The 13,025-nt window shown below is 41.9% G+C and overlaps 1 protein-coding gene across 3 annotated transcripts in view; it reads left to right on the top strand.

Annotated features, from left to right (window-relative positions):
* Positions 1 to 2,330: 2,330 nt before the first annotated feature.
* The window catches only part of LOC103697890 (phosphatidylinositol/phosphatidylcholine transfer protein SFH9-like), a 74,597-nt gene continuing 63,902 nt past the window's right edge, over positions 2,331 to 13,025 (top strand). Inside the window, exon 1 of one of the 3 annotated variants that reach the window (XM_039118169.1) lies at positions 2,331 to 3,000. In XM_039118169.1, coding sequence (XP_038974097.1) covers positions 2,801 to 3,000 — 200 coding nt within the window. In that variant the 5' untranslated portion in view covers positions 2,331 to 2,800. The remainder of the gene's footprint in view (positions 3,001 to 13,025) is intronic. The other 2 variants (XM_039118168.1, XM_039118167.1) reach the window with 2 other exon arrangements.

The following is a 13,025-nucleotide window of genomic DNA, read 5'->3' as shown; positions in this document are numbered from 1 at the left end:
TGGGGTGAGTTGGTACTCCACCAGCAAGTCATTCACGAACTTATGAAGGGGGAACCGCAGGCCGGCCTAGAGCATATCGATGTACACCCCGATCCGACCTGGCGGAGGTCTAGTTATCCGGTCTTCCGACCCTGCGACTTCGAGACGAAGCCCGGATCGGAAGAAAAATCGGGAACGGACCAGTTCTAGTTCCTCCTCGGTCAAGGTAGACCCAACCTCACTGGGACCAAGACCCATCTCAAAAGAAAAAAGAGGAAAATGAAGGAAAAGTGAGAAACGAAAACGAAGAAGGGGAAGAAAGCAGGTATTTAAAGAAAAGAAAAGGACTTCCGAGCCAATGTGGGAAAACGACCTACTATGGAGTCGCCGGAAATTGCCTCTGAACACTGCCGGAAATCGCCTCAGAACGCCGTCGGGAGAGCTCAATTGCAACCAGAAGAAAGAGAAAGGATGGCAGCAATAACAAACAAGCGAGACCTTTCTAGGGCGAAGTCGGGGGTTTATATAGACCCACCCGACGGCCCAGATCGGCAGGGCTAAATCCCGCCTCCCGTCCGGATTGCGCCACATGTCGGCCCCGAAAGCCGAAGTGGCGCATTTATTCTGGACGGGAGCCTCGAATACGGAATCGAGGCGCCGTCCCGTCGGATCTCGGAGCCCCATCATGAGCCCACTATACGAAACGACCTCGAAGAATGAAAGGGCGTCGCCCCCTCTCCCCTCATTAAAAGCACCCTAAAGCGTGCAGAGCGCTGGCATAATTTAAGTCTCCCTAGCCCCCACCATTGCAATAAAAGCAATTACTTCCCACGTCCGAGCTCGCGAGCAGCTCGGACTCGGAAGTCGGGGGGTAGTGTTGAGGAAAATACAAGTCCCCCCGAAACACGTGATTGGAAGCACCCGACCTCGGACGACCGACCTGACGCCCGACCAGGCGTCCAACCTAGGAGCTCTCGACCTCAAAACGCCCGACCTAGAAAGCACCCGATCTCGGAAGGCATCCGATCTCGGAAGTCGGACCTTGCCGACTGCCCGCTGCGGTCACATCCTCCTACGGCCCGATTTGGGACCACGCCTTGAGCGGCTTACTCAACAATTAATGCGCATGGTCTCTGCAGACCTCCGGCTTACTCAACAATTAATGCGCATGGACTCTGCAGACCTCCGGCTTACTCAACAATTAACGCGCATGGCTCCTGCTGTCAACGGATCTTCAGTCCTCCACAGCAAGTTAGCTCGGCTGCGTCCAGTCAGCCGTGACAACTCCTTGATTCCGACCTCATCCCCTATGACAAGGCATTAATTCACATGATCGTGCACCAATTCATGCGACGTGCTCAGTCGTACGGCAACCTGGTCCCGTCGCATCACAGATAACCCAGCGCCCCTCTATAAAAGGAGAACCCCTCTACCTTGAAGGGGGCTGGATACAAAAACTCTGGACACATCTTTCTTCGATATATCTTTTTCCCCTCTGACTTAGGCATCGGAGGGTCGGCGCCGGAAACCCCGGCCACCGGCTTTTTGCAGGCCCCGCGGAGGACGCCGCCCGCCGACGGAACGCCACTCACCGACCCTCGCCGGAGCTCCACCTTCTCAGCCGACGGCCACCCCCGAGTCCAATTTCCAGCAACAATGGGGTTAAAAGTATGAATGAACATGGAGTAGAATCAACAATATAATATGTATTATTGATAATTTTTTATTTTTAATATATATTTAACCTCTTATTTAGTTTTAACTATCCTCTTCATATTAGTTTTACATTAAATTATGCTTGAAACTTAAAGGACCTAATTAGAGATTTTATAAAACTTAGGGACTACAAATATAATTTATAGTATATAGGTGATGACATGGCGTACAAGTGATGACATAGCGTATAGATGATGATGCGACACTCAACAAAATTCTTTTGGAAAGAAATTTTCACAATACATGTCATGTCATCACTCACATATCACATCATTACTTATATGCCACATCATCAAAATAAAAATATTTTATTTATTATACCGCATCATCACGCATATGCAACATTATCCCTAATCGGTCACATAATCATCTAGTTAAGCATTTTCTACCGCATAATCAGCCACGTAATTATCGGCAACGCCCAACATGGATTTACGATAGGAGAAAGTGGCTGAAATTTGAGAAAAAGATGGTACTAAAATAGTTGTAAAATAACATGAGTCAAATTTAAGCTTTTTGATGCTCAAAAATTTATTAAAAAATACGTGTTCCAGAAATTTGGTCCAAAGTGTCCGCGTCTTTGAATGAACCGACTCCAAATCATCTTCTAGTCTAGCACAGAAAGTAATCATCGAGCACCACTTGCCGCCCTTCGGCGGAAAAAGCCGACGTCATCGAGCGCTCTCAACCAAAAAAACAGCCGCAGCAGTGCCCATCAACCCTCCCTAAATCACGCAAAACAAAACAAAGGCGACTCCTGTGCTCATTCGTAGTCTTGATTGACCTCGACCATGAGCCTACCGTCGGTGACGCTCTAAACGTTTCAAAGTGGCTTTCCCACCGCTCTCCTCCCAAGATATCATCGCTCCTTTCCTCCCCTTCTCACACGCCTCGATACGGTAACCGTTTCCCGAAAGCGAACAAAGAGACAGGAGGAGAAAGAGGGGGGCGGGCGAGGAGGGAGGACTCCACCCACTGTTGTAAAACTCGATCCCTTTTGCCGTCTCCTTTCCCTCACGTGCCCCTGCCCATCGGGAGGTGCGTCAGACGCAACCGAGCATTTCATCGAATATATTCGACCCACCAATCCCTCCACTGAGGGAGAATGAATGCTTCTATGGCGATGAGTGGAGATGCATTAAGGAGGAGGAGGACGTGGGGCGGGACGGGAATGGGTCCCCGTTTGGAGATCGAGGACGATGAGAAGGACGCGGAGGAGCGGAAATCAGTTGAGGCGTTTCGGGAGGCTTTGATTGCCAGAGATCTGCTGCCGGCTCGTTATGATGATTACCATACCATGAGGAGGTAATTTTGATCGTCTACTCACCAACATCTGTTTTCCGTTTTATGTAATGATTAAATGAATTGAACGGGTTGGAGCTTTTTGTTTTTTTGCCGCTCTCGATCGATTGCAGATTGTTTGTTTGATTATTCATTGGATTCAGCAATTGGTGTATGTTTCAGATGGTGGATTTGCGTGATATATTGAGGTGGATGCGTCAGAATCTTGTGATATTATAATCTGAATGAGACCATGAATTTGATATTGTGAAATTGGAGCTAAGAATTTTGCGTTTTGTGGCTTAAATTGTGATGATTAATGTAATTTGGGACAAGAAGATTGTTTTGAGAGGTTAGTCTTGTATCAAGAGTGAAATCTCGGGAAAGGGAGAATTTGTTTTCCTCGTGGGAGAAAAACTAGCCAATGGGGATAATTTGTGTAAAGTTTAGGCTTAATGTAGATGATTGGACTTATAGTGGAATCTAGCGTGTCTTACATTTGTGCCCATTGGTGGGTGGTGTTGCCTTTGTGCCCAGGACAAGATGCGACTCTTTGTTCATGCACAAATTTATTTTTATCTGATGTTTTTGGATGTATCCTGAACTCTGACAATTGGGAAGAGAGGGCTATGCATGAACCATACCTGCTGTTTATGATAGATGAAATTCAAATTGTTTCACTTATCTGTCATTGTGACTGGGAACATAGCCAAGCTCTGGTCTGCAAAAATTTGATTTCCCTTTTTCACTGATAGGGGGAGACATGCAGCGATAGGTTTTTCATGCTGGTTAGAACTAGGCTTTATAATATAAGACTAGAATATGTAGGTTTGATTTGGCGAAAATTGTAGCTTGGTCTCCAAAACTCTCTGTGGCCAAAAATTTCTGTGGCGAAACTTCTAATTTGTCTTTTTTTTACTTCTAGAAATTTATTAGTCTTACTGCAAGTTGATGTCGAACTGCAGTCCTTTTATGTGGATCAATCCTTTCTTTAAGTTCCTTTTTCTGATTCCACTCTTCTGCTTTAATCTTTTTGTCCATATTGCACAAGTGGCAAGCAAAAGATTTGCTTCTTCTCTACTTGCTCAAGAATCATCTTTATGGGTAGTTGGCTTGATTCTTAGTTGGTTCTAAAGGGTTACATGCCTACCTGGCAGGCTGTTTTAAGCAAACTAATGCATAAACAAATCTGATCTTATATTATCTGACAATTCCTAATTCCCTATCAAAATGCAACAGTACATATTTTAAAATGTAATTTAATACTTCATTTTAGCCATTTAGTTGTGATTGATCAGCATTTGAAATGGAGAGTTAGGTACTCCTTCACTTTCAAAGAGTTTTCTGAGAAGTAGCTCATGAACTAACATCCCTGTATGCAAGGCCTCTTTTTGTACTGTATGAGATGGACAATCTTTTGAAACAGCAACCTTCAGATAATTTTAACTTCTTTTTCTTTTTTTTTTGATCATTAAAAGGTGTACTGGAGTATAACCATACAAGTACATGCATTGATTTATTAGGTCCAAGCATATAGCTGAGTTCCTCTTGCTTGTTAAAGTACAGTCTTGGAAAAATAAATGATAACATTAAAAGTTTTAACATAAGAAGCCTCGAGGCAAAAATACTGCTCATGTGTTTTCTAGGCACATTGGATGCTAGAAGTGGAGGCAAAAATACTGCTCATGTGTGTGAGTTGGTGCTCTGTTATATCGTCATTGTTTTTTTTTTCCAATTAAATCTATGATAAAAGAATTATCTTCTACTAATAAAGAAGTCTTATCTCTTCCTAATGTGTCCAATTGAGATATTCTAATGTAGCATCTATATATCATTCTCTCTATCAAAGAAGGCATGCAAAGATATAGATGTATTTCATGACATAAGTAGTCATTATGGGTATAGAAACTAAGATGATGCAATCTGACCAGAATTTTTTTGATTCACATAATATCACTTGAACTGATTAAACTGTTGGATTTCCACGCATGCCGCAGAAAAATCAGAATGATTAGAATGCAGCGGACAGGCATGCGTGAGATTCCGTTCATCGAATGAACGTATTTTAAAACCGTCGTTCGTAGATAGATTAGGATTAAATACTTTTTACATGATTAGGAAGATCAAATCTTCATCTTGTGTGGGTAGATGATCACCGCAAATCTGATGATCGTGGATTTGTTGAAGGTTCGCTTGAAGCCGCACATGCGTTCGGCCTCTACGGGTATCCACACGAGGCAGAGGACCGATCTAAGTCTTTGAATCTCCTCGGAGTGCTAGCTCCCTTGCAGAGAAAACTTTTGATGGTTGAAATCCTTTCTTCTTGCAGCAACCAAACCTTTGATTGCTCTCTCTTAGGGAAGAAGAAGAGAAGAAAGTATAATAAAAGGAAGCAACCCCTTGCAGCCTTTTATTTTTATGGAAGAAGGAAGGGAGAAGAAAGCCCAACGCCACCCTTTTTTTTTTTTCTTTGTTGGCGGCTGAAACCCAAAGAAGGTTGCTGTTCACGGCTCCTTTAATTTCCCTTGTTGCTTGCGGCTCAAAACCCAAGGGAAGAGGAGATGGTTCACGGCTCAAAGGGAGATGGAAAGATCCCACATATTTCAAAAGGAGGGGATTTTCAAGCGGGCCTGCATGGAGGCTTTTTTTAAAAACTCTCTCATGGCTGAAAACCAAGAGGGATGGGTGCTTTTCACGGTTCCAAGAGAAGGGGAAAAAAACACTCACGGCTGCCCCCCTTTTTTAAATTTTTAAGATAAGGGTTGGAGCTCCTAAAATTTAGGAGCTCCAACCTTATCTTTGATCCAAGAGGAGGGGTGTACGCCCCTCCTCTTTTTTTTCACGTAATGCACCAGGGGAGGGGTGTACGCCCCTCCCTCTTATCCCTTCTTTTTAATCATGTCCCCACTTAATTAAATTAAGTGGGTTGGGGCCTATTTACAAGGGGATCTAATCCTCTTCCAAAGAGGATTGAGTGCACCCATTTTCTTTCCCTTCAAATCCTAATCTAATTAGGATTCAATTGAACCATGACTCAATTGAACTCTTCAATCCTAATCCAATTAGGAGTCATCTTAATCTATTATATTAAAATTAATTAGGACTTAAGATATTCTAATCTAATTAGGACTTATTTAATTTCAGTCCTAATCTAATTAGGACTTTAGAACTCCTACTCCAAGTAGGATTTTAATTTAATTTGAAGTTCTAATCTAATTAGGATTCTAGGAATTCTACTCCAAGTAGGACTCGTATTTAATATGATCAAGTCCAATTAATTAAATCCAATTAATTCAATTAGATTGCAATCCAATTACAATTATTCCTTCTTCAACTCACTAACTCTTAGTGGGTTTACCAATTATCAATCAAATTGATAATTATAAATTATTTATGATTTCAAATCATAATTCAACCATCGAATCGGTCAATACCTCTAATGTGTGTGACCCCATAGGTTCTATTCTGTCTGGTAGTGAGATATATTGCGATTTCTATCACAATATCATTGAAAACTCGTTTCAATGGGTTGGAACAATTCCAACTCAACTCATCAGGGATCATCGACCATCAAGATAGTCCCTGTGAGTCTCACCATCCACCAGTGACACCTAGCAGTATGTAGTGGCAACCCAGCAGAATGGAATGATGAACCTCTAGGTGCAGTTATCATATGATACAGTCCTTCTATCGTGGATTCCTACAGGACGGAGGTCATGGATAACTCATCAAACCCCATCGTTTGTTGTTGCCCAGAGATGGTCACCCAAGAGGGGGGTGAATTGGGTGTTTTAAAACTTTTTGACTATTTAAAAAATAAAACACGCAGATGTATGAACTAAAGTAAAGATGGAGGGATGAGAACAGTCAATCGCAAACACGAGGTTTTATAGTGGTTCGGAGCTTCCACTGCTCCTACATCCACTCCCCAAAGCACCTTTGGGAATTTCCACTATAATCTAAGATTACAGTCCGGTAGTTTTGCGAGTGCACTACCCAACTCGTTGTTTTACACCGGGCTAACAACGAACCCTATAACCCCCAATTTAACCTAGGCTTGGGACGCCTTTCTCTTGTTCCAAGTCCCTTGACTGGAACAAGCACAATATTGAAAAAGTTTTACAAGGATTTAAAAGCTCTGAATAAGCAAATATAACAATGATAAGCAATAGAACCCGGAAGAACCCTTTTAGCTGTTGGAAGCGTGGGAGATGATGGTTCTTCCGATGTGGATCGCGTTGGCTTGAGTGTGAGCTTTGAATCCCGAGCGGAAGAGAGTAGTTGAGCTTGAAATCAGTTGGGAAGCTTGAAGGCACTTGATTTCTTCACTTGAATGCACTAACTCCCTTGAACCTCTCTCTCTTGCTTCTCTCTTGAATGATCTTGTGTTGGGTTGGTGAGAAGTTGTTGAGAAGCACTTAAGAGGTCCCTTTTATAGCCCAAAAAGCAAATATAGCCGTTAGAGATAAAGTTAAAGAGATTTGAAATTCAAAACATCCTGCAAAAAGGTGTCAGTCGCGTCCCAGGCGCTCCGGAGACGTCTCCGCTTCAACGCGAGACGTCTCGGCTGTAAGATTTTACTTTTGACGTTGTTTGGGGTCGACTCGGCGCTTTATGGGGACGTCTCGGCTTGTTTGCGCTTTTTGCATGGGGACGACTCCGCTGCTTCGGGGTCGACTCCGCTGTTATATCTCCGAAAAACATGTCTTCTGGAATTCTCTGAGAGAGTCGACTCCGCTCTTTCAGGGGACGTCTCCGCTGCCTTAACACCGAAAAAGACATCCTCTGGAAAACCCTGAGAGAGCCGACTCCGCTACCTCGGGGACGACTCGGGAGGTTTACTTTTTACTTGCGGGGACGACTCCGCTTACTGTGGAGACGACTCGCGCATATCACTTGAAATCGGCCTTTCTGCCGCCTCTGAGAGAGTCGACTCCGCTACTGAGAGAGTCGACTCCGCTATCGCGGGGACGACTCGGCAGGTGCCGGGGATGTCTCCAGTCGTGCCAGTTCTTCCTGTTTGTGCCAGAGACGTCTCTGAGACAACCCGGAGACGTCTCGGCTGTCCCTGATCTGTTTTCTTCAGCTCAAAAATTCTTCAATAAATTCATAAAATTATGGGAACTTGCCTAGACATTTCTTAACAATATTCTTAATTAAACACATGAAATCCTCAAGTAAATTGTTAAGATAAATGGAATTATACTCTAGTGTTTTGTATTCATCAAAATCCATTAGGGGGTCAACAATCTCCCCCTTTTTGATGATGACAAAACACTGAGTATATGCAAAATTCGAAATTTAAACATATACACAGTATTTGATCAGATGTACAAGTATAATGTTTTGATTAGAGCTAGATACAGTGTGCATAATTCAAAATAGTCAACTTTCATTTCTATCCTTATGCATAAGATTGATCTTAATAGCTCTTAAGCAATTTTAGCATATCAACTGAATTTGAATCAAGTTAAAATGAAATATTGATGTTCAAGATAATTGAAAGCTAAGTTCTTTTTGACTCCCCCTTTCTTTTCCAGAAGGGCAATTATCTTAAAGCCAATATTCTTCAATTTTATCTCTTCTAATTCTTCAATTTTGCATTCCACCATAAATTTTGCATTCCAATATATCCAATATCCATATTGGTTCTACTCCCCCTTTTTGTCATCAACAATGAAGGGGACAAATTATCCTTAGGTACTTAAAACTCAAGTTCTAGTAAAATTCAGCATATTACCATGAACCACTCAAGGATATTCAAGTTATTTCTATTAATGAATTCTGCATTCATTTTACTCCCCTTTTGTTTTGGAATTCATTTCAGACTCCTCTTTTCTCCCCCTGTTTTATATGCATTGATAAATTATGTCAAATTTGAACATTTAAGGTATGTTATGAGATTTTTATGGCACATCACAGAATCACATACACAATCACAGAATCATATACACAGAGTTAGCAACAATGTACACAAGGTTTCAAAAGAAATTGTATGTCATTCATGTATCATTGTAAACCTTTGAAGTCATTACAAAGTTAAAAGAGGAAATCATTACAAGTATTGATTTCTAATACAAAAAGTGTTTCAAAATGAGCCTAGGGTTTACAAAAAGAAGAACCCTAGTTGTCTACAAGGTGTCCCTCATCGGCGACGTTGCTCATAAACTCTGGCAGCTGCATCTATAAAAGCATTGATGGAATCTAGCAGTGTTTTGAATTGATCTCCCTGTGACTGATGAAAGGCTGCCACTAGTGCTTCAAATTCAATGCTTGCCCTATCAATTCTTCCTCTAAGTTGGGCAACCAAAGTGCCCACATTGCCTCCAGGGCTTGTCAATTCTTGAAGGCTATTTGAAATGGTCCTCAAGCTGTCTTGTAGCTCAATTGATCTGAAGGTTTGGGTGGCATTCACACTAACTAGTTCTTGCGCTGTAGCTTCTATCTGAGCTCTAATTTCCTTCAGCTCTTGTAGAATCCCTTCATGTGAGGCTCTGATGGGGGCCAACTCAGTAGAGATCATCGATCTCATCTCCTCCCTCATCTGCTGGCAAATTACAGATGCTAAAGTGCGCATCTGGTCTTCTGATAGGGAGTAGGGCCCACTGACTGGAGGAGGTGGTGGCATGGATGTGGAAGGTCCAGCTGAGCTGGAGGGTACATCAGGAAAGTCCATGTGGCTATGTGGAGGAGAGTGGTGGTCAGGCTCCTGAAGTGGGATCTCAGACTCTAGGGTTTGAGCTTTTCTCTTTGGTACCTTGACCCATGACCCATCTACCTTGTGAAACTCCATTCTACGCATTGTGCTCTCATTATAATAGTCGGTGTTTCTCAAGGGTTTTGCAGGCTCATTTTCTGGAATGGGTACTTTGAAATGTTTGAAGAGTAGGGTAAGGATCATCCCATAAGGTATGCTAAACCTAGAATACCTATGACATGTAGCAATGTAGTTCAACATAAGTCTAGGGAGGTTTAGGGGAATCCCTAGTAGGATGTGGTGCATGATAACTAGGTCTCGCTCCGAAACAAAATCGAAGCGGCCGGTTTTAGGGAATAAGACTCGGTTGACAATACTCAAAAGGAGTCTCATCTCGGCATTTAGGTCTTGGGAGTTAACCACATCGAGAGGGCCGCAGTCCTCTCGTCCTAAAAGCAAGTTTAGGGCTATTTCCCTTTGGGGATGTGAGGTCGGAGCCTCACCGTCCTTAGGGATTTGCAAGACGCTAGATAGGACATCTTCATTAATTTCTACCAACGTCCCCCGAACATATGCAGTGTACCCTAAGTCCCCTAAGGCCATATTGCTAAATAGTTCTCTAACTAGGTCGGGGTAGGTTGAAGTATTGAGTGTACAAAGATATTCCCACCCTTGGGCACGGAGTCTCTCTCCAATAGAGAACCCTTCACTATCTAGAAAATGGAAATCTATGTACCTCCTAGTGGTTACTGTGCGATTCGCACAGGAAATGGTCATGGTTGGCGGAGCAACCGGAGGAGACGACGCGGAAGGCTCTTCCCTCCGTTCCTCACCATCGGTCGCTGCCCTAGGACGCCTCCCACCAGTCCTCCTAGCTCTTTTAGGTGCCATTGAATGGAAATCCTAGGGAAATGAGGAGAAAGAGGCTAGGGTTTGTGTTGGAGAGAAAATGGAGGCTAGGGTTTTTTGTTTTTGTCGGGGATGAAAGGTATAGCTCGGGTCGGCTCGAGCTGTTTCGACTTATTTAAAAAAACCTCGTTCGGTCCCCGAGACGTCTCCGCGACTAATGCGAGACGTCTCGCCGGGGGGACGTCTCTGCGATTTGCCAGAGACGTCTCCGGCACTGAAAAATTTCAGACTGATTTTTATCTTTTCCCAATTTGTTTCATTTAATCAATTTAATCAACATGATTTCTTTTTGTGAATACAGAGTGAGTTTGTTTGTGATCCTCCCCCTTAATAATACATCCTATAAAAGTTTGATAATGATTTTTGAATCATTAATATTGAAATGAGGAATGTTTGACCAAATTTCGAATACCTATGAAATAGGCTCTGAAAATATCTCCACGAAGAGTCCAAGGGAGGGTAACCATCCTCCGGAAAGTCAAACAGTTCGTCATTTAGCTTAGATGGATTCATGCTTTCACTTATGTTGACCTTGAGGTGGATTACTAGCTTGAGTAGCAAAGTATTGCAATACAAGTTGAATTTATTTGCTAGGATCATACAAGCTCAAGGCATTCCTTAAGAAGTTGAACCTATCTTTACAAAGGGGTTTTGTAAAGATATCGGCCAATTGATTTCAGTACATACATATTCAATCATCACATCATTTTTCAGCACATGATCCCTAATAAAGTGATGCCTAATCTCTATATGTTTTGATTTTGAGTGTTGGACAGGATTTTTCGTTAAATTAATTGCGCTTGTGTTATCACATCTAATTGGTATATTGTCCATTTTGATACCAAAGTCTTCAAGTTGTTGCTTGATCCAAAGAACTTGGGCACAACAGCTTCCAGCTGCAATGTACTCAGCCTCAGCTGTGGACAAGGCAACTGAATTTTGTTTCTTGCTAAACCAAGAAACCAAATTAGCACCCAAGAATTGACATGTGCCACTTGTGCTTTTTCTGTCGAGTTTGCACCTGGCAAAATCAGCATCGGAGTAAGCAATTAAATTTATGTCAGATTGTTTAGAATACCATAAGCCTACATTAGGTGTCCCTACTAGATATCTGAAAATTCTTTTAACAGCTTGCAAATGTGATTCCTTAGGACATGCTTGGTATCTAGCACACATGCAAACACTGAATAATATATCTGGCCTACTAGCAGTAAGGTAAAGTAAAGAGCCTATCATACCTCTGTACAATTTGCAGTCTATACTTTTACCTTTTTCATCTTTGTCAAGCTTGCAGCTTGAGCCCATGGGTGTGCTAATTTCCTTTGCATCCTTCATCTTGAATTTTTCCAACATTTCCTTGATATATTTGGACTGACTGATGAAGATGCCTTCCTCTGATTGTTTTATTTGTAGCCCAAGGAAGAAGTTGAGCTCACCCATCATGCTCATTTCAAATTCTCCCTGCATAAGCTTGGCAAACTCTTGACAAAGACTATCATTAGTAGCACCAAAAATTATATCATCCACATAAATTTGTACAATCAATAAGTCATTTCCTTTTCTTTTAATGAAGAGGGTTTTGTCTACATTTCCTCTCTTAAATTTATTTTCAATTAGGAAATTACTTAATCTTTCATACCATGCTCTAGGGGCTTGCTTAAGTCCATACAATGCTTTATGCAATTTATATACATAATCTGGATGTAAGTGATTTTCAAAACCTGGAGGTTGTCCTACATAAACTTCCTCCATTATATAACCATTTAAAAAGGCACTTTTTACATCCATTTGATAGAGTTTAAAATCCATGAAGCATGCATATGCCAAAAGTAGTCTAATAGCCTCTAACCTAGCAACAGGAGCAAAGGTTTCATCAAAATCTATTCCTTCCTCCTGATTATAGCCTTTGGCAACTAGTCTGGCTTTGTTTCTTATAACTATTCCATCTTCATCTAGTTTATTTCTATACACCCACTTGGTGCCTATAATTGAAACATTAGGGGGTCTTTTCATTAGAGTCCAAACTTCATTTCTTTCAAATTGGTTTAATTCTTCTTGCATAGCATTCATCCAATTATCATCTTTTTCGGCTTCTTCTAGTGATTTAGGCTCTATTTGTGAAACGAAAGCAAGATAATTACTAGTATTTCTTAGAGAGGATCTTGTCCTTACCCCTTGTGAGGGATCACCAAGGATTAGATCCTTTGGATGACCATGTGCATACCTCCATTCCTTAGGAAGATCTTGATTTCTCAATGGAGGTTGATCTTCTTCATCTTGCTGAATTGTATCTTCTTTGATCTCATCCTCATGTTGTTTGTCTTGTATGGAGAATTCCTTCATTCGGTCTTCAAGTATACCTGCATCACCATCTTCTTCTTTTCTAGAAGAATCTCCATTAGCTTCATCAAAAACAACATGAATGGATTCTTCAACAACGAGA

This window comes from Phoenix dactylifera, unplaced genomic scaffold (assembly GCF_009389715.1).
Source record: "Phoenix dactylifera cultivar Barhee BC4 unplaced genomic scaffold, palm_55x_up_171113_PBpolish2nd_filt_p 000315F, whole genome shotgun sequence".
Lineage (NCBI taxonomy): Eukaryota > Viridiplantae > Streptophyta > Magnoliopsida > Arecales > Arecaceae > Phoenix > Phoenix dactylifera.
Note: the sequence above shows the minus strand (reverse complement) of the source record. Positions and strands in the feature narration are given on the sequence as shown.